The sequence below is a fragment of the Falco punctatus genome (genome assembly GCF_963210335.1).
Source record: "Falco punctatus genome assembly, chromosome: 7".
Classification (NCBI taxonomy): Eukaryota; Metazoa; Chordata; class Aves; order Falconiformes; family Falconidae; genus Falco; species Falco punctatus.
This window is the reverse complement of record NC_137587.1, coordinates 51,782,521-51,804,954: the sequence shown is the minus strand read 5'-3', so window position 1 is coordinate 51,804,954 and position 22,434 is coordinate 51,782,521. Positions and strand designations below refer to the sequence as shown.

The 22,434-nt window shown below is 38.7% G+C and overlaps 1 protein-coding gene across 3 annotated transcripts in view; it reads right to left on the bottom strand.

Annotated features, from left to right (window-relative positions):
* RORA (RAR related orphan receptor A) overlaps positions 1 to 22,434 on the bottom strand; it is a 477,306-nt gene that overhangs the window by 104,038 nt on the left and 350,834 nt on the right. For 2 of the 3 annotated variants that reach the window (XM_080395591.1, XM_080395595.1), the window contains one exon: positions 10,231 to 10,260. The exons of the other annotated variant lie outside the window; for it this stretch is intronic. In XM_080395591.1, coding sequence (XP_080251717.1) covers positions 10,231 to 10,260 — 30 coding nt within the window. The remainder of the gene's footprint in view (positions 1 to 10,230; positions 10,261 to 22,434) is intronic. 3 annotated transcript variants of the gene reach the window in all.

Genomic DNA, 22,434 nt, shown 5'->3' with positions numbered 1-22,434 from the left:
CCATCTTCCCACCCCTCATGCAAATTACAAATGCAAATGAAGATGGCATTTGTGTACTCAGAAACTCAAACCAAAGTATCTGTCCTTACCTTTTGATCCAGATAAAACCCAAGAATCACCTGTACTCCTACTTAACTATAACTTGTATCTGGCAAGATTTCTGAAAAAACGTCTGAACGGTTCTCCCTGCCTGCTCCCCACCCCTCCAAATTACCCAATATACACAAAAACGTAGCGTTTTGCCAATATACTTCAAAACTATTCAACTGTTATAAAGAAAGAAAGTTTAATTTAAAAAAGTCTGTATCCCAAATTCCACTGGGATTCTATGTAATTTTGGGCTAATCTGTTTCTAATTCTACTTTTCAACTGCAAATTTCAGTTGTTCAGACTGACCCACACTGCACTTTGAGGCTTTTTGTCCATTTTAGGTGAGTATTAATTACTTACTTCATCATGTTAAGAGACGTGGAGGGAGAAAAACTCTGACCAGCAAAACTGTTCTTAAAACAAATATCATCATCATTTGGTCATAAGATTAAGAAACAAGCTATTCAGTATGAGTTAGAGGGACTACTTGATCTGCCGTTAAGGAGCTGCCTTATATTTTGTCTGCATTAAACTGTATTCCCAGCTGGGGTCAACATTCAAGTAATTCCAAGTTGATGTTCTCAGAGAAAGATTGCAAAAAGTTCCAATATTTTTACAGTCCTAATAAGGTTAGCCATCAACATACATTAAAAAGCCCTTTTCAGGTTCAATAGTTGTTAAAGAATGGCAAATGCACAAGTCTAGCAATGCACTGTCAAATAAATGAGTCTATTAGAAATGATGGAATCAGTCCCTGGTTTCAAAATTCAGATAATAAAATGTGCTTTTTTTTGGTTCAGATACCAATCTTGGAGAAGTCCATATGACTGAGCCTGCTTTAGAATCATTAGAATTCAGCCTTACTACAACAAAAACTCAATATTGTGTTATAAGAAACAACATCATAAAGTGAAATGAACATGAGCAGAAAGGTTTAAGGACAGATTCTTCTCAGTATGTGAAGGGAAGGTAGCAGTGGTACATCCATGGGAATAAACGATCTACTTTGGGAAAACACTTCGATTTTTCATCTTTGAAAAAATGGGCAACAAGGCCTAAAGATCATGTTTTAATCCTAAATCAATCCAAACACTTTGCTGTATTCAGTAGCAATCCTTTCACAAAGACTTACCTTTCTGTAAAGACTGAGGTGACTTTATGGAATTGTTCAAATCCAACTGACAGAGTCTTGCACACTTGTTTAGTAAGTACAATTACCTCTTTGAAACCTATTGCAAAGGATGTAGTCAGGCTTCCAGCGTATTTCTCTCTACGCATAGTTTGAGCTGCCTAGCCTCAGACTACTCAGAACCAAAATATGCAACACACTTATCAAAGAAGAAAGTCATAAGCAGTAACACATCCTGTTCGTTTTCATATTGTTTGCATTGAAAAGTATCCAGGATACAAAAGCAGATTTGGAGCAGCCTCATCTGTCAGTTTTCTGGTGCTTAAGTCACTCAAAACCAGCAAAAAACCTTAACTTCATGATTTTGCCAAGAGTAACTTCTACTGCTCTCAGAGCTGGATTAAAGTCTTAAGAATGTGGAGTGTAGCACATATTTTAGAGTTGTCAATTCAGCCCATAACACAGTTCTCTGTAACCAATGACCATACCAAAATTGTGGATGGCTGTTCTTACCAAGCTGGAAACATTCACTTCATGTAACAGCTGTAAGAATTCTAAAGACAGGAGACTTTAAGAACAACAAAAAAGAGCATATGTTTTTAGGGCTAATCAAAGCCAGGTTCAGCCAATAGAAACCCTTACAGCAGCTGCAATAGGTTTCAGATCAGTCCCACCCTTTCTCTGTTGGGGTGTTCATGACAATTCAGTATTTCTAACATCAGACAAATGGCCTTAGGAATTAAGAGATTGAGAAGAGAAGGGTACTAGAAGTGTAAGAACAACTTTCTAGGGAATTATAAGGCGAGACTTGGGTATGAGAGAGCACTGCAGACATTCCCAATGTAATTTATGTCCATAAACAGTTTAAATTTGGTTTTGAGTCACATCCACAATCGCTTCATACCCATCAACCACACTGACAGAATTCAGGTGTCTAATATCAGAAACCTCCTAATGTTCTCCCAACACTTCATCATTCCTTAAAACATGGGCCTCCAAGTAATTTTTTTAAACATGGAAGAGAATGTCTCTGTCTATCCTGTATGCTTCCACACAACAGACCAGAAAAAGAAGTGAAGTGTGACCAGAATTGGAATGTATTGATTTGTAACCTCTACTAGCATATATTAGAGGTATGAAAAGGGTCAGGACTTACCTCCAGATAAAGACCTGCAAAATTTAAGACCTTTCTTCTGCCTCGTCTAATTGAATTTGCTAGGTAGCTGTAATTCAGAAGTATTTCAACTATAATCCACACACACACACACATACATTTTGATACTGGATGATTAAAACTTTGCAAATGCTTATCAGTCTTTATTTGCCAAAATTAATTTTTACCTGTTCACAGTTTTGTACCTTGCTGTAGTTTGCATCCTGCTTTGCTACAGAGGCACAGAAAAACCTACCTTAAGGTATTTACCAGAAAACTCACAGTAAAATAAGTCCATAATTAATGGTTACAGCCAAAAAATCCCATGCAGACAGAAGCTGCTCCATATACTCAGAACAGAACCAGAGAAGAGACGTGACATTAGCTTCAAGTGCAGCTAATAGACAGAGTTCCCCATGGGACTTCCAGGGCAGTGCATTTAATTGCCTGTTCTATCAGCCTTAGAGAAAATGAAATGTTCCTTCCAACTGTGCCAAAGAGTTGGGGCCCAAGCCAAGCTTTTGGGTAGCTAATAGAAGATTAGAGGCACCAGATTTGTCTCACCTCTGACCAGTTACTCTGTGAGGGCACAGAACATGCTTTAATAAAAGGTTCTGCTGACACTTCACCCACAGCTGCTTCCACATGGGCAAAGGGCCAGTCTCGCTCACAAATAACAGAACTTTCAAAGAGAAAATATTTCACTGCTACAGACCTACCATGAAGAACCAGAGCATCCACAGATTTCCACCTATATCCATGTCATGAAACTCACACATTCACACGCAGCATTGTGACTTTGCGTACTCTTTCTTCCAAGCCAGCCAAAAACATTTCATGATTTAAAAAATATTCCCTCCTCTTCTCATTATTTGACAGTGCCTTCATCTTTGCCATGTACTCAGTAACTTGGCCATCACAACAAGAAGGCCACATTCATTCTCTCTCGGGTAAAACGAGTCACTAACATAGTGTGGAAGGGAATAAAACTGATCGATTGATAATGCTGGCACCAAAACCAAAGTTTTTACAGGGATGGCTTCGAAGCGGAATTAAAGGTACAATATCTAGCTGCTGATGAAGAGGTTTGCTTTGGCTCACAGGAAAAAAAGGAAAAAAAATTTTCAAGTGTAGCAGTAGTTCAGTAAAAGTTTTGAACAAGAGAAAAGCCCTAGATAGTTGTCTTCAGATTCTTCACCAGGGCAAACAGTGCTTCAAGGACAAGCAGGAAAGTAGCTGCTATTTGAGGCAACTTCATTATAAAATCATTTTTAATAAGCAATCTGAACAAAGAGAGGGAGTGCTCTTGCAGAGAAGCCCCCAAGGGATCTTAAGGCTGCCCAGTAAAGTTATTAGGAGGTTACACACAGGGGACCAAACAGCTATTTTATTTGCCTCAGGGGACAGGGTTTAGTTTTCACCTGTTCTCTTTAGGCCTTGGTGCTAACAGCAGAGCCTGTTAACCATCAGTTTTCTGCAGACTCCTATTTTGTGAAGGAAAAGTATCCTTTACTTACTTTAGCCAGCACACAAAATGCATGAGATGAAGTAAACAGTACAATGCACAGTAGACATACTAAGTAATTATAAACCAGATCAGGAAAAAAACCCCAAACCAACAGTTGTTTTTCCCTTTAATGCAATTAAACAAAATCATTAACAAACTTTGAGAAATCTTTAGCAGTAGCTATAAATATAATGTGCAAAGTAAAATCAGAGAAAAAGAGAAATCCAGGTCTTGAATTCAATTAAGCTGCAAACCTTAATATGCTTGTAGAACGTTGGCAAATAATAGCTCTAGGATATTTGGACATCTGAGAAGCTGAAGAGCTGTCTTCTGTCCCAAACCAGCTCCAGTTTCTAACAAGCAATGTGCTTTTCTTAGCAACTGCTCAGAGCCAAAGATATGAAGGACACGATTTAGGAATGGATCTCTGCTCCAGATAGTACCAAAAGTGTGCCTATGCCCAAAGAACAAGACACTCGCTTTTTTGGCTAGTCGTGCTACAGCAGCAGCAATGAAGGTACAGTGCTCCAGGCTCCAGTTAAAGGCTTAGGGCTTGTCAGGATAATGGATATCTACTGAGACACTCCAACTTCTGAGGACTTGTTATATATAGTAGAAAGTATACAGCCAAGTTGACCTTCCCATGGTGTAATCAAACCTTCCAATTGCAGTGTAAACTCAAAACATGAATTGACCACTTAGCCTGAGCGTAAATCTCACTGAAGTACACAGAGTCAAGGTACTGCTCTAGACCAACACCTACTATAAGATTCGTGTAGTAATAGTCCCAGAGCTTGATGCGGGAGTGCGGGAAGGGGTTGGGATAGGTGCTTGGTATGGCATCTCAGATAGCAGAAGGGATTGGTCTGCTTCTACCCTCTGCCAACAAAGCTGTCAGCTCTTCATGCAAATGCTTTTATTTAGTGATAAAAAATAAAAGCACACAAGCCTCACTTAATTTGCCAGCAGAAGCTCATGTCATTAAAATCAGTGCCTACCTTTGGAAACATTTCTTATCTGCCAGAAATTAACTGAAAGGATAATTTCAGTGTCAGTAAGGGATATTCCAACTAAAATCAAGGAATTCATACAGAGATGCCTGCTGATATAACTGTTTATGAAAAATCACTCTAGAATAACTATTTTGGCAAATGGCAAAAAGCAGAGAAGTCCCAAGTCTGAAATAAGGGGCAAATATCTTCAAGTTACAAAGGTTTCTCAATCTACAGAGGGTTTTGGTATAAGTATTTTCTGTTAAATCTGGATGGATATATCTTGGCTTATGAAAATATAAAATACAGTACCAGATATGATACACAAGTACATCTATTTGCATTATAAGCAAACAGAGATAATAAAGGATGAACAAAATCAACCCACGGATCACTAACAGTGGCTTTTTCACTGTTGCACCTACCACAATGCAATCCACAAAGCACAATTGCCAGACATCACTTCTGCCAGTATCATGCTACCAGGCAGCGACACAGAATAAAGAAGCAAGTGTCAAAATCTGCGGTAGCTCAGGGAGCAGGTAACAAGGAGTGGTGACATACTGAAATGTGACAGTTCACACCAAACCTGTCCAGGTACGGAGAAGGTATAGCTGCCCTAGCCTAATTCTACCTCAGGAAGCAATGTGAAGTATTCTATATACATATGTTTAAGTTGAGAGTGAGGTATACATTCTGAACACCATTTTGCAACAGCCTTTATGGAGTCAGAGATTTAGGAGAGAATAGTGGTAAAGTAGCACAACTAAAAAGTTCCATTATCAATAAGGGAAATCCTTATCATAAAGGCATGAGAGAACAGACTGGACAGGTCAGACAATCTTAAATTTCCCTGAAAAGTGAGCTGGTCCAGGTATAGGAACCAAGTCTGGCTGTCCGTCACTGGGACTGCCCAGAGAAACATGCACTTTCTCTCCAAACGGTGATAATTTAGTCAATTTAGATAATTTAGATAACTGTATGAAGTAGGCAGTTGTCAAACAGTTTTGGACTCGGCTCACAAAGGGCCATCACCCATGCTGCGTGTTGACAGTGATCTGTAGGTGCACTGCCACTGGAAAGTTAAACCCAATGATGGAAGTAGCACGAGTCCAGGCAGGAGCACCCCCCAGGCCCCTGCCTCTGCACTGACGAGCAAGTGTCACTAGGAGCTAGGGCTCCTGACTCTTTTTGTGCTGCAGAACAACGTACCGATGGATGGCAGGAGCTCTTGCATGACTTGCTGGAGACAGACAGAAAACTGCGTGAAAAGAAGGCTTGGAAAATCTCTGTCTTTTTTCAGGTAATGTCAGGTAAGCAAACAACTGAAGGTACCTGGCCCTCTATGCAGATATGGACTCCAGCTATGTAATCAAACTCCTTTAAAGCTTCTAACTGAGGCCCATGACAATTTAAATGGCAAGAGAAAGAAGGTGCCGTTACATCGTGGATTCATTGCAGTATTAGCCTTCCGGGTGCGTCCACAGGAAAACACCCCTTACTTTGATAGGCAGTCAAGTCAAAACCTTTTAAGAAAGTCAGCGCCAGGATAGAAAAATGATCTGGAGAAAAATAAGGCGATTTATCTGTGTGATAGTTCTGAGTCACAAGTGTTCTGGGAGAGGCATCAAACTCATTACATGAAGTGTGGCAGGATTTAGATTTAAGATGGGAGAAATAAAATACTACACACTTCAGGACTGAGCATAAACCCAAGTCAGTAGGTATAAATGCCAGGTCCTTTGCAGCCTTCTGTTTGCCAGAATTTCAGATCTTTATTATCACTGATACAATGATGCCTGCCTGAATTTGCAGAAAGGCTGAAGCTGTGCATCAGTCATCACTCACTTTGAGTACTTTTCTATTAAGAGCATGAAATACGAGAGGAAGAGGGTTGCATCACAAATATTAATACAAATTAAATGATCAGAAAAGAATCTAAGTGTCAGTCATACCTTTCTTGAGTCAAAAAAAGAACTGAAACACCAGAAGTCCCACTTTGTATGGAACATGAGATAGGACTTGACCTCTACCATCTGGCTTAGCTAGAGTAAAGGTTGTATGAGGTGATGGTTAACCTAACAAATCGCCATGTGAGGCCAAGAGAGAATAGTTCTTCAAATAGACAGAGGACATGAGTTTTCACTTCAAAAGCCTGCTTAATCTACTGAGGGAGAAACTGCATTTTGAGGTGGACAAAACTTACTCTTTACAGTGCTGCCTGGAAGACTACTACAGTCCCCGTTTAAAAATGGCAGGTTTTGTAACGCTCAAACTCTGGCAAAGAGAGGATGTGGAGAAGCAGCTAATGAAACAGAATACTGGGATAAAATCGGCTGAATCAAGAAGACTGAAAATCTCTGAGGTTTTATTTAGCTAGTTACATTATGATAGAACCATACTTTTTCAGCACTATATTGCATGTGTATGAATCCTGAACTACTGTTTGATTCAGAAATGACCTGAGCACCTGTCATCAGCACAGTAGTTCAATTTCAGCTGACAGAACGTTTTTGTGACAGACTATGCCAAGAAGGGGGTAAAATATACCCAAAATCTCAAACAATAAACCCAGGAAGAACTAAGTGGTGGGGACTGACCACCACCAATTCCAAAACCTGCACAATTGAAATGGCTGTAAGGATGAAGTCTGAAAAGGATTAATCTGAAGTTTCAAATGCATAATGTATCAAACTTTGTGGTGTCATACTTCACGAATGAAGCCAAAAAATCATTAGAAGTAAGTGCTAGTTTATAGTCAGTCAACACCCTCATAAGCCATACATTGTAAACCTGGAATAAGATGACTGCATCCATTTTTCTTAAGCAGTAGTGCAGACAACGTATATACACTTCACAAGGTGTTTGTGACAATGTTTTTTGAAATTCCTTTGCAGAGATCCTACTCTATGTAACTTAATTTGGATATGTTACACTGAGAAAGTGACAGGCAAACTCTAGATTGATTTGATAAACAAAAATTCCTTGTCATTTGTAGTTGTTAACAACTCATATTTGAGTTGCAATTTTTGCCTTTAAGTGTTTCTATCAACTTATTTTTTCCCCAAGTCATTCCAAACCTGTGAATTTTGATGTCTACTTCTTCTATTCAATAATAACAAAAATTCTAAGCAATAAGGAAAAAAAAAAATGCTTATTGTGCATGGTGCCGAAATGCCAAAGATGCACAATTTACATTAATTCCTGCTCTATGAAAATTTGTCATAACAGAAATGAATTCTAAAAGAACTTCAACCAAAACTGAATGAAACCTCATACATATTTGCTAGCAAACGTACCCAGCATTTTCATCATGCCAATTACAGCATATTGCGACTTCTATTTTAATCCTTTCTTAATGGGCAAGCTTATCTTCCTATTATTCAGGGAACTTTTTTGTTCATGCTTCAGAAATTGCATGACAACTGATTAAAAAATCAGGGAGCTACTCTTTGACAGTTCTCTTAGAATAGCACAAACAGAGTTCTCAGCACGGAAGATGCTGGGACCCTAATTTCTGTCTTAACTAGATTAAAGGCCATATATGGTGAACAGTAGCTAATCATCTAATACATTTGATGAATACATCTTTTTTTCATCGTAAGCCTCAAACATAGCATCCACTGAGATATACATGATGACAACGCTTTATCAGTCGGGTATGGCTTAAGAGCGTGTATTTCCTACACTCTTTAGGTCTGTGGTTACTATTTAATCTTCCCTACAAAAATTATGGAATACTGGAACTGGAGATGTGACCCTTCTAGCAGGTCAGTACATGGCACTGCTGTACACAAAATATATAGGGAGATTTCTGCTGACTCCCAGGTGGAGCGTTACAAACCACCATGTACAGTCATTAGCCTCTATACAAGAGAGGCCCAAGACTGAGCTAGCAAAAACACCGAATTACTTACCACCTCTAGAGAGGGTGGTCGCTCCAGGCCAGGGTTGAGCTCATGGGCAAGGCTGTGCAAGGAAGCTGTCTGTACAATGCCTGGCCTGCGGATATACAGAGGACTTCAGTCTCCTGTACTGTCAATCTCAGTCAGCATGAGCTCAAATATTCACCAAAAACGTAAGGGTCAAATTCTGCCCTCAGAAGCCTACCTGTAGCTTGCATTACGTTCAACGGAAACCACATACGCATTTCAGCCAAAGAGGATGTGACACTAAGGATGCGTTAAGCAGCAAGCCCACCTAGGCACAGGAGGACCATCATGCTTCTAAAATTTTGTGACATCTAACATTTGCTTCAAAACTCATACAAGTCAGTTTCTCATTTGAAATTCTTAAATCCAGCAACTGTATTCTGTAACTCTACGGTGAGAATTCATAATCTCAAGTAAGATTTTTCATTACATGAATATTTTTAAACCAGGAATGAAGTAAGAATGAAATTAACATAAGACACTTCAAGACACCACTTTAACCCTAGAAGCTGCGGTGAACATACTTCAAATGCATAACCCTGCTAAAATACATATATCTTTGTCAATTTTGTGCAGCCTACCACCTGTTTTGGTAGAAGGTTTTCATGAGACTAATAGCCTCAGCTTTAGCCTACTCCTTTCAGATCTTGGGCAAATAAAATTCCTGCACTACCAGATTTCCAAACCTCCACAGTATCCAAAGAAACTCAGTGTATCTCCTTCAGCTAAAAATTGTACCATTTTCTTGGAATTGTGTTTTTAACTCACTGCAGAGTAGATGAGAGTTGATCCCCAATAATGATGTCTTTGAAGAAGATTCAGAATAAATGTATACCTAAGTAAATGCACACATCCACATCCATTTCCAAGGTTGCCATTTATGAGGACTGTTTATGTGGTTGAGAGCAAAACAGCAACCTCCTTGTTTTCATCAAGAGCTCCTTAAGCACAAGCACAGAACGATTTACCTTTCAGATTAATGCATAGGACGGGACAGAAGATGTTAAATAATTTATTTTTCTTTGAATCATACTGTATATATAACAGACATAAAAATATAACCATTCTCCTCACCTGTATTTCCTGGATAGGTTAATTATCAGCTAGCTGTAAGGTACACACATTAGAATAAGGAATTCTGTCTTTCTTCAAATAAACCAAGAATAAAGAATTCTCTCTTTTCCTGCTCTCTGACTTAACACATATGCAAATGCACACGCACATATACAAACACACACATGCATTGTACATTCATTTAGACGACATTTCAGGCGAGGACTTGAACTGCTCTAAAGCAGAAAACCCACCAGAATTTGCAAAGCAGAGCCTTCTCAGACCAGACCAACACCTAATAATCTTAGCGCCACAGCACAGCCTAACACAAATTCCATTTGCAAAAGAAGGCCAAATCAAAAGATATTACTTACATGTATGAGTCTTCTTTGTTACAGAAATACCTGCAGGGAAGAAATGATACCAACATTAGCAAAGTGACCACCGAGTAAATTCTTTTGACACGTATTTCATCATTGAACTATTTTATATCAGACACACAGCAGCCACTATAAAAAAGGAATGAAAATTGCAATGATTTGTACGTTAGAGGTGGGAGGATCTCTCTTCTTTGCATGCAGACTTCAAGAGTGTATTCTTTCCTTACACCTCATCAATAAATGTTCAAACATGTATTGCTGTATTGCTTAAATTTTGTTGCTGGAATGTGTATCAACACGCTGGTGTTTTAAAACTGAAGCTGATGCAAACAAGACACCGACAACACTATAGAAGGCCCCTTTTTTCCCACACTCATATTAACTAGTGCACATCAAACTACCCAGACAGAACGGATTTGAGCAGTACAACAATTTATTTGCTATGTTATTAAATTCAAGTAGTTCCTTAACTGCAAGCTGTAGCTTACGCTCATTAAAACCAAATGAACAGCTCTCTCAATATGAGTATTACTTGCCATAATTCCAAGCCAGATGCAAATATCTGCAAGCTGTTAAATATATACTTTCTGAAGTAATAAAGATTTTTTTTATGCGAGACAGGCATGTGGCGGCAATCACCAACAACGGTCCAGTGCCAGTGAAATTTGAGAGGCATTTTAAAGAAAGCAACAGAGTGAACAGAATGAGGCAAAATTCATAATACCAAATAAAGATAAAATTAACTCTGTTAAATGTCATCGGAATTCATGCTTGAATACAAACAATATTGTCTCCACTTTGGTAGATAAATGGTGCTGCACTCAGACCCCTCAGCATTTAAGCTTTACTCTCCTTGGGGGGAATTTTATGAGAAGAGAAAGAGGTTACTGGAAGCGGTACAAGTATTTGAAACATTTCATTTGTGATTAAGGCCTGTAATGAAATTTTGGAATTGGAATTGTTTGGCTTACTGTTCATGAAAGACGGAGAGACCTGAATCTCCTTTGCTACCCTCCTATTCCTTTAACCACCTCTTCCAAAACCAAATTACTATGGAAAAGAAAAGGCTTTTATTTCAGGCTTCTTTGTTGTGAAACATCCCAGGGAGGCAGTAGGTTACAATAATTCAGAAAAATATAGCTATCTTATTTGTAAATTTAGAACTAACTTCCAAAGCTAACAGTTTCCAGATTATTAAAGTTTTTTGTAAATACACAAATCCACAATGCCAACTCCAAATATGTAGCTATCAATTTTAACATAAACGTTATGAGGATTTTTTTTTTTAATTGCACTTGTGTTACTATTGGCCTTTTGATTTTGAACCACCAAGTTCTACAAGTGTGAGCACTGGAACATTTCTTTTCCCTGAAAAGAAAAGCTGGGAGGTTCCAGCCTCTAGGAAGAGTAGTTCTGAGCAGTTCCTTTGAGTAATTTTAATGTGTGACACACTGGTAAGCAATTTACAAATACCAGAATATCAGAACTTGATTACGTATGTGTACCACCTTAAACTGAAAGGTCCTGGCCAAATCTTCATATTCCTTAGGGTTGTACCTATCATTAGGGTTGTAACCTCCAACCTAGACGCAGGGTAAGCAATAAGAACAAAAGGAAAACAAGCCTAACAAAAATGGGGGCCATGGAGATGGTCAGAGGGCTGGAGCACCTCTCCTGCGGGGACAGGCTGAGGAAAGATGCTGGGGTTGGTCAGCCTGGAGAAGAGGAGGCTCCAGGGAGACCTGACAGCACCTTCCAGTGCCTAAAGGGCCCAACAAGGAAGCTTTTACAAGGGCCTGTAGTGACAGGACAAGGGGTGATGGCTTTAAATTGCAAGAGGGAAGATTCAGATTGGGTATTGGGAAGAAATTCTTTACTGCGAGGACGGCAAGGCACTGAAACAGGCATGTTCCATCAGAGCTGCTGTGGGTGCCCCATCCCTGGCAGTGCTCAAGGCCAGGCTGGATGGGGCTTGGAGCAACCTGGGCTGGTGGGGGGTGTCCCTGCCCATGGCGGGGCATTGGGACTAGATGACTTTCAAAGTCCCTTCCAACCTACACCATTCTATGATTCTATGAAAAATAAAACCTTTTAGTTACATAAGTAGCCACTACAGGAGGCAAATTCATCCTTTAAATTCACATTTTGTAAGAGCCAGCTTTCTGGGATTTTCATTCCAGACCAATCATTACTGGCTGACTCACAGGACAGGACAGCTGCATGTGTCAAGGAGGTGAGTGCTATTATCGGAATGATAGCTTAGGGCAAGAAGAGGGACAGAGTGAGAAGAAGCAGAGAGATCTGAAGTATCTATGTCAAAATGCACGAACGGTACCTTATGCCCTCTTTGGTAAGAGAGCAAAACCGCCCCTCTCTCTAGGTTTTTTCTAAAGGTCTGCCTTACCCTTTGAATTTGACATTACAGTGGTCGTTAGAACATTTGTTATTTCACCAAGGAAGAACATTTTGCTGCTGTTTGACTTTCTGAGTGACCACTGAACAGCATGTACAGCTCCTGACACAGTCTTCATCATCACGGCCTGTCCTAGCGTTCCCTTGGCCAAAGTCCCTGCCCCACCCTTGCCTAACTGGCCAGCTCCTACAATTTTAAGAGTGTTTTACGGAATGGGAAATGCAGGGAGAAAGGTCTTAAATATGAACACCATTTGCAAAAACTTCTCTCCCAACACTAGTGCTAATAAATGGATACATCAGTGCTCTTTCAGCATTATGGGAGCCATATGTGTACTTTTCTCAGAAAATAATGCTTTCTGTAAAATCACTTTGAACAGAAAGTGCTTATGCTGTCACTTCTGATTACTCACAGCCTCTTCACAATGGGATTTGCCACAGCACAAAACAGACTTAGCTGTATTCGCTGACTGAGGGCCTACTTTCCCCTGATACATGAAACAGTGATGGAAATACTAGTGCTTATATTTTTCTACCTGATTTTTTTTTTTTGAGATGAGTTGTGGGTTTTTCCAATCACATGTTTCCATAATAATTAACAATTACCATCTAGTAAGGCCTTTTAGCTGTTTTATGCAGATATTTTTAGATAACCTTTTAAAACAACAGAGGTATGCTTTTTTTGCATCTTCTTCATAATTACACTGGTAGTTGCAGTGAAAAAGAAGTATTTTGCTTTGAACTGTGGCTTCACAGTGACTAACTGCAATCTGGTGGAACAAGGATAAGTGTTGCCAGTGAGTTCAACAGGATTAGACTTAAATTAATCAGGAATCTTTACTTGCATTAAAATGAGTTGTAAATTTTTAAGAGGCCTTCCTTCTCACACCAGTAACTCTAAGTGACTAGAAAAAACAAGCAAAATATGTATCAGCATATCCAAACTGTTACTTAGGTTAGATAGGTTATGACTAGTGCTTTAAATGTAAGTATTAAGTATGCAACACATTTCTACATCACTGCAATCAGTTTGTTTTAATGCAGGAAGCCAATGACTCCGCTATTCAGAACATTCGAGAAGTACAATAAGCTCCTAGAAATGAGTTTATTATGGAACAAAAAAATCAGTCTGAAAACTGCTCAGTGTAAAAAGGGGGAGTTACAAGATCTTTGGCTTTCTTTGGACTAGTGCTAACTCCCACTTGCATATATGTTTGAATGCCTTTCCTCTGAGCTGTATCCTAGAAGACTTACACAGACAACTCATCATTCTTTCGAAATCAACAGGATCTCTTGAGAAACTAATTCTGCAAGTCCAACATACATCAGTAATGTTATTCACAAGATTAGGCATGAATAACTGGGATTGCTCTCATTTGTAAATATTTCTGGGACTAGACCATCAGTTTACAGAGATATGCACAGCCACTATTATAATAAAACCTAAACCTAATACACCACTGAAAGACAAAGATTTATTTATATTTAATGAGTGGAGCACAAAGAACCTACCGATTCCCTTCAAAATGTTACTTAATGTAAAAATCCCATTTTTAATGGGCTTCATTTCAAAATGTGATACACTAATGTGTGACCACTTGCCACCGTTAGCACTATCCTAAACAGCCAGCTTTCCATACTTAATTAACAAATAAAAAAAAATAAAAATGAGAGGAAGATACAATCCTAACTTCAGTGTTGCTAATACAGAAAGACTTCCTGACTTAACCAACTAGACTTCAAAGTAAAGCAAAGGAAATGTCATGAAAATACCACAATATATCACTGCCATGGTTATCAGTGAGTGAAAGTTTCAGTATTACAGTTATCACAGAACTTATCACTTCAGCAGTGCAATTTGACATTCCTGATCAACACCAAATCTTAAACAAATTAACTTCTTAGACTTTTCATTGTTGCTATGCAATGCTCTTTGCAACAAGCAGCGTTTTTTTAAAAATGAAAAGAATGCATCCACCATTCCCTTTCCCCCTCCCACTAACAATATGTAATTTACCATGATGGGTGGTATTTACAAAAATAGCTTTCTGGATGCAATGAACTTTGAAAAGAGTATCTACCAATAGCGACAGGATATTCTTTTGCAAGTGGTTAGCCTGACTGACCTTCACTAGCCAACTTCAAATAGAGATAACAATGTCTTCAAGTACAAAAAGAGACTCAGATATTTTATACATCATAAGCTATTTCTCACAGTTGCCCATCCAAATAAAGAAGCATAATGAAACTCTGTGAACCCAGATCCCTGCTGCTGTTGTACAGTTGTCAACTTCCCATATTTCAAGGGGAAAACATACTTTGATGTACAGAAAGATAAGGGAAAAGTTCCCTGTCTGGCAGAATACATTACTCTGCAAAAAATCAAAGGAGGATATTCTTGACTGCAATTTTCTTAAATCTTAAAGAAAACTCTTCCTTAGGAGTTTCTATGGATAAACACATGCATCACTGGCAAAGCTCGTAACTGATCACCAGGACTTCTGTTAAGCACCATTGTGTTTTCTTTGCTTTGCCTTTTGTGCCAAAACCAGGTGATTCATGTCGGTCTGATGACACCATATCTATGTAGATGGTATACGTATATGATGCTTTGCTCATGTGGGTGTGTGTAACTATCTATCTATTTATTTTACTTTGTTATACTCTCCCCTCAAGCCAGCATTTAGGCTCTAGCATGTTTTCAAACTGTCCTCCTTTTGGCTGGGGCAGAGCAAATTTTCTTCTTCTAGCTGGTGCAGTGCTGTGTTTTGGATTTAGTAAGAATAATGTTGATAAGACACAGATGGTTTTGGTTGTTGCTAGGTAATGTTTATACGAAGTCAAGGACATTTCAGCTTCTCAGACTCTGCCAGTGAGAGGGCTGGAGGGGCACAAGACACCGGGAGGGGGCACAGCCAGGGCAGCTGACCCGAACTGGCCAAAGGGCTGTTCCATACCGTAGAACGTCACCTCAGTATATAAACTGGGGGGGCTGGCTGGGGGCTGCCAATCGCTGCTGGGGGACCGGCTGGGCATCAGTCAGCACAGGGTGAGCAACTGCACTGTGCATCACTTGGCTGTTTGTTTTTTTTCTCTTTGGGTTTTATTCCTCTCTGTTTCTCTCTCCTTTTCAATACAACTGTTACAACAACAACAACAATATTTTATTTCATTTATTAAATTGTTCCTATCTCAACCCATGAGTTTTACCTTTTTCCCAATTCTCCTCCCCATCCTGCTGGCAGTGGCAGGGGTGAGTTAATGAGTGGTTGCGTGGTACTTAGTTGCTATCTGGGGTTAAACCATGACAGGAACTTAGTCATTTTATGATAGATTGGAAATCTTGGGGAAAAAACCAGTTAAAATTTTAAACTCTAAGCCTCCTGCCTGACGTATTGTGTAAAATCAGAAAGAAAATGTATTAAAAGCTTGGATCCCACTGTGTTTCATCCTGTCACTCCATTTCTTTTTTTACTCTGTCACTACACAAAGCTAGCAATTAAGGTGGAAGATTATATGTAACACTAGGGCACTTGCAGAGAACCTACCAAAGCAGAATAATAGATCTGAGTGTATTCAGAAAGGAGTTCATTCTTTTAAAAACTTTAATAATGGTTTATATTAAACTCTCTAAGGATCTCTGAGTTGACAGAATTTTGTGATCTTTGTAGGCCATTGTTTACGGTGACCAAGATAAAAATACCACCCATTCAAGTACTGTAAGCACAACTTAAGTGAATTTAACTAAACAAAATGATGTTGCAAAACAGTATCCTTGTCATTGACAGAAGAGCTGCTAATGATGATCAGCACACATTACTGAAAGTCCTCTAAGTAATTTTAGTATTTTCTTTCAAAAATTTTGAATGGACAGCAATGCTTATAGTCCACTCAAAAGAGAAATAAATTATGTGCTAGAGTAGCAAGGATCAAGGACAACATCCACTAGGCATGTAAGAACAAGGAAGCTTTTCATAATTATGAAAAAAAAAAACCCAACCACCGCCCAAACCAAAAAAACCCCAACTTTTTTTTATTAAAAAACAACTTCAAACATGATGACCATAATTTTTTAAAATATAATATTCCAGTTTTTCCCAGACTCGTTCACAACTTTTACTAAAAAGGAAAGAGCTCACAATACAAACCAAGGGGCTTTCAGCAGGTCTGGATCACTCTTGTTCTCAAGTTCATAGGCATATACCAAAGTCCCAAGAATCACGACTGTCCTAAATGCTTAAGTACTGAAAAAAACCAGCCTTGCTCTCCCCTAAGATTCACAGCTCTTATACCTAAACTCTATCAGAGAGCTTTATTTTTAAGGTGTTGCTTTAGTCTTACTCCTAGAATAATACAGTTATATCAGAACTAGCTACAGAAAATCTTCCAAACCAGAATTTTTTTACTTTCTACTCAAATACAGATGCAGGATACAGGAGACAAACAGATCCAAACCCCAAGGATTTTTAAAAAGTGTTCTGACCTTATTTTACTGAGATAGATGATCTTTTTAGCCCTTGCAGGCAGACTGGCTTCCTGATTCCAAAAGTAACTTGCTGTACCATCTAGGCATTTTATGATTCCATTTTTCAGTAGCTGACAGCCTCCCCTGCCCAATATCTCTTAAAATGATAGTAGTGCCTGTGAAAAAGTGCATACAGATGACTATTTCTTTCAAAATTACACCGTATTCATGAGAGAAAACACCAGTATCATGAGTTATGTCATCTGTACAATTCTCAGTGAAAAGAATTCCCTGGTCTTTCTAGAATTTTCCAAACTCAAAAATTCTTCACAGACCCAAACTGATTTCAAACCTTTGATACCAAAACTTCTTCAAAAGAAACAAGAATTTAAAACCCAAATCCAAGATCCCAGTGTCTGTGTTTAAGGCTGAGATTCTGATACTATTGCTAATATAGATGCACTTACGTTAGCCCAAAATTAAAATACTAACTTCTCATTAGTGGTTAATATTGAGCAAAGCTTTTGCCCCTAATATCATTCTGGACAACTCATCACATGCAACTCCTTGTTTCATATCCTGCCGTAAACAATTTGTTCCTAGCTGTAGGTAAACCTTAGATTAATACTCATTTGATGCTGAAGAGTCTCATCTTTTTATGTGTGGATCTCACACATACTAATAGTTACTAGGTAATGTGAATGCTGGCACAGAGTGCCGACTTTTTTTCTCTGATGTCAGATTAAATACTGTAATTTTCCCAGATTCATTCAAACAGAACTCTTCATTATAAAAGATAAAGACCTTTAGCCACTACTTCATTCTTTTACAACCTCACTGAAGGTCCCTCTGAGCTTTAATGTTTCTTTTGTCCTCACAAATAAAGTGTCTTAGATCAGGAGAAACAAAATGAAGAATCTTCATTAAATAGCCATTATGTTCTTATGTGATAAATGTTGCCACAGAATATACAGCCAGAAAGCAGGCTAAACACCCATCCCACGTCTGTACTGTATTTCACCCAGTAAATGTCAAAGATAGCTCCTAACTATATATGAGTGTACTTCCAGCAGGAGCCTTTATAGGAAAACCATGAATTAGCTTTGTTTTAATGACTATTAGTTATGCAACTGACTGAACAGATCACAAAGTAAGGATTTCAAAATAGTCTTGCAGAGCAACACATATACATTGACAGCATCCAGCTGAATGTTCAAAGTTGCATAAATCCAAGCAAGCCCCTACAGTTCTTTTTCAGACTACAAAGTGTAAGGAGACCCAACATTTCTTAAAAACTGTCACAGACTTTCTTTGAATTGTATGTTTACTTAAACTGTGGGCCTTACTGCAAGTCACCGTTTCACATAGTTTTAACAATGACAAGAGAACATTGCCACGAGTACGGCAGACACACCACTGTAAGCACTGTAGTACTCACTGTAAGCACTATACTGCTTCTTCCCTGTGTCATTCAAAGACCAGAGCATCCTACCAGCACACTAATGGGAACAATTCATTTAACTTGCACTAGATACACGGGCAACAAGCTCTGTAACGTTTGTAGATCCCTGAGGGGAATCGATCCTCACAGCTGGCCCTCCCTACCATTTGATCCACTGACTACAGTTCTACTTTCTACTTGGTGTCATCTTAGACAAAGAAAATACCCCAGCAGAAGTGAGCCATCAAATAAGTAACACCAATTTTGCAAAATCCCTGCGTGTTGATGTTAGGAGTTGTCAAACAGCACCATTTGTAAAAGCAGCAAGTTTGGCGTGCACACACACACACATTTACATGTGCTGGACACCCCACAGCCCATACTATCATACAGGTAGCAATATGGCTTTCATCCCCCATTTTGAAGCATAAAACTACATTCTACATGGCTGCACTCCCAGACCTACCACACCAGGCACCTCTTCCCAAGAATACTTTTGAGGTAGCGTCAAAGCAACATCTTAAACATTGCACCCTCCATTCTTACACAAGCCTTTCAGACTGCCTTGTTCAAAACTACTGACAACATTTAAAAGCACAGGTGGGCCTCAAAGAGTTTGTGGTATTTTCATAAAATCCAGAAAATTATCAAACTGCAACCAAAAATTGAGGGTAGGAGTTATCTTCCCGTGCGTTAACTCAGGCCAACCACTTTCAGTCATTTCTCCAGGTGCATGGAAATCTAACTGTCCTTAGAGCAAAACTGAAATTCTCAGAGAGGCGCCCAGGAGCCGAGATACTGGCTGAGATAGCAACCACAAGGCTGCAGTGGTCCTGATGATACCAGTTCTCACCTAGAGGCAGTCCTTCAAGATGAGAGATAGAAGAAGCCTCAATGCCCCGGTTCTTGCCTTCAGGTAACTAGAACTACTATGTGAACACATTCATACAGGCTGCCAAAGCTCTTTCTAAATGAACTAAAATGAAACTAAAATGAAACAAACCCAAACAATTATTAAATGTGTAGCTGTAGTTCTTGTTACTTACGTTTTGTGCAACAGGAATTCATTATTTAAGAATACTGCGCAGTTAAACACACTGGATTACGATTTAAAGTGATCTGATAAACATTCTTACATCAGGGAAGGGAAAATAATGCGTTTCTATTTAGAATACATTTTAAGATACAAATGTAGATTTTTTTCCCTTATTCTACCCTATAATATCATTCAATAAAAAAAAATCTGTTTTATTTAAGAATATATCCCTTTATCTTCTACACTTTCACTGATACTCCAGGAGACAACCGACAACATCCTCTCAATATTTCTGTGACCAGATAGGAAGTGTTCATGAATCGTCCATAAGCAGAACATGATTATAAAACTCTGGAAGCTGTATGTATTCATAAACCACAACAATTACAACAAAGCTACTTGCTTTTACATACAGTGTTTGCACCTACAAAATCCATCATTTCAGATTTAGGCCTCCAGCGTTCAGTAATACAAGTAACACATATTTACCAATCACAGAACTGTTGAGCAGTAAGCCATCTGTAGCATATCGTACCATACCCCCTTTGATATGGCAGAATCTACCTGAAATAGCATTAATGAGCCACATAAAGATACTTCAAAATTTACATCTGGGAAACAGTCTCCTGCACTAGCTACACACTTCTCACTCAGCTGCCCTTTCTGTAGCTTATGTTCCAGCTTAATTAAAACTATTAAAAGTCATCACTCTCAGATGTCTGTACACAGCCTGGACGTATCTTTGTCCAGTTCTGTCTCATATAATTATGTAGCATTTCTTTGTATTTCTTTTTGCAGAAGTATCAGCAGTTGCAACGTCACTTCTTTCCATCATTCAGATTTCCACTTAGCGTAACGATTGCATTAACACTAAATATCACATTACTAGAGATGGGAAGGACTTGTCAGCATCAGGTAGGCTCTGTGTGTCATTCTGACACCAAACCTCAAGGATTCTTCAGGTGAAAGGAAACAAATGCTTCATGTTCTGAAGTACACTTTCACAGGAATACAGTTTTAAATGTTGCATATATATTACTTTTTCTTTAAAACTAACCCAGAATCAAAATGTAAGTGAAAAGGACTGAACTGTTTTGGAACAGTTCTTCACAAGCTTCAAATCTACATCTATGCATCTACTCTCTTTTTCACAAGAGCTTAAATAAAATATGCCATCCAAAATACTTGGTTATTAGGTATGCTGCAACATGCCCTGCTGGTAAGTAACGTCCAAGTATTCTCCCTCCTTTTGGTCTTAGTCAAATGTGTTCACTTCTCTTGAAATAGAGAGATCATCAAAGACTGCTGTCATTTCAAAAATTCAAAAACTCATTACCAATTCAAATATCAGACTTAACTGCCTGGTTCTCAGTAATAACCATGAAAAGGAGAGAGGGCTCACAGATTAATTCCTTCAAATAAGCAAAATTTACCTAATTAAAAATATATCTAACATTTCTTCTAACACCTTTCTATGAGGCATTTAATTTGTACACTCATCAGTAAAAGAGATAACACCCTATGATTTATTCATATATTCAGAGTAATTCTTTTGCATAGCCAAATAAAACTGCTACTTGTTTTTGCCCCTTGAAGCCAGTGGCAATTGTATATGGCAGGCAACTTCTGGCAAATAGAAGTCCTCGCTGAAACCCAGTATTACAGCATTAAGTATGCTCTTAATCCACGTCGAAACAAAATTTCAACTTCATAAAGTTTTAACTGCTGGGTAAAGTGAGGAGAACGGACAAAGATTACTGTTAGTATCACAAAGATGCCAATGCAAAAAGCACCTTGCTACTAAGCTTTGCCTGTACCACGATCCAGTGCCTTTAAGCATTTCCTACTGTCCTCCTAAAATATTGCTTGGCCAACTCTGTGATGACAGCCATTTCTAATACGGAACAGATACATCCACGGACTATTCAAATGTACATGTCTGATGGCAATGGAAAGAAGCTGGTCAGGTTGTAAAGTTGGGATGAAAAGAGATATGGGAAAGTTACAAAGTAATTGGAACTTGCTATATATTTTATCTGAAAGATAACATTTTGACTAGCACAATCCCCACTGATACAACACAGATATGGCTTCTCTGCTGAGCTGGAAGAAATGGCGCAGGGGAAGGACACTATCAAGTGATTTATCAACCCCATTTGCTCTGACATACAAGTCGCTCTGGGAGATCTCCAATCCAAATATAGCCACAATAAAGCCCAGGTTAACTTTTGAGAACAGGCAGAAATATCATACAAGGTGATATGCTTGCAAGCTACAAGCACTTCTTTTTTGGTCAATTCCTTCTCTTAGCTTAGAACCAACCTGAGTAATTGCAGTTTACCGAGTAACTTCTGTGACTGACTATAGGTAGAGTTGTAATGTTTGCAAAGATATGAGGACTTTAGTCAAAAAAATATGACAAGTACATTCAGGCAAACATCAAAATGCTAAGATTTATCCCACACCAAAAAACAGGCAACTCTACCATTGGTTCTTTTTGCATTTCCCTTGGTGTTACTGGGTTGGCCTTTTTGCAGTACTTCACATGATCAAGTTAGTGCTCATATATCCTCAAAACCAAGCACTATCTGCAGTTTACAGACAAAAACCCAGAAACTAAGTTGTTATGTAACTGTAAGTCATGTATTTATAAACCAGGTTGCCTGGCTCATAGCAGCAATCTTAACTCAAAGACTCTCCAAGCATGGATTTTCTTACTGCATCTTTCACAATCAGTTCATGACTTTACCATGATAAGCTGCACAAAGTGTCTGAGGACCAGAATTTTAATGCTGCATCTCATACTGTAACCCACATATATTTTAGAAATGCAATTTGGGCCTC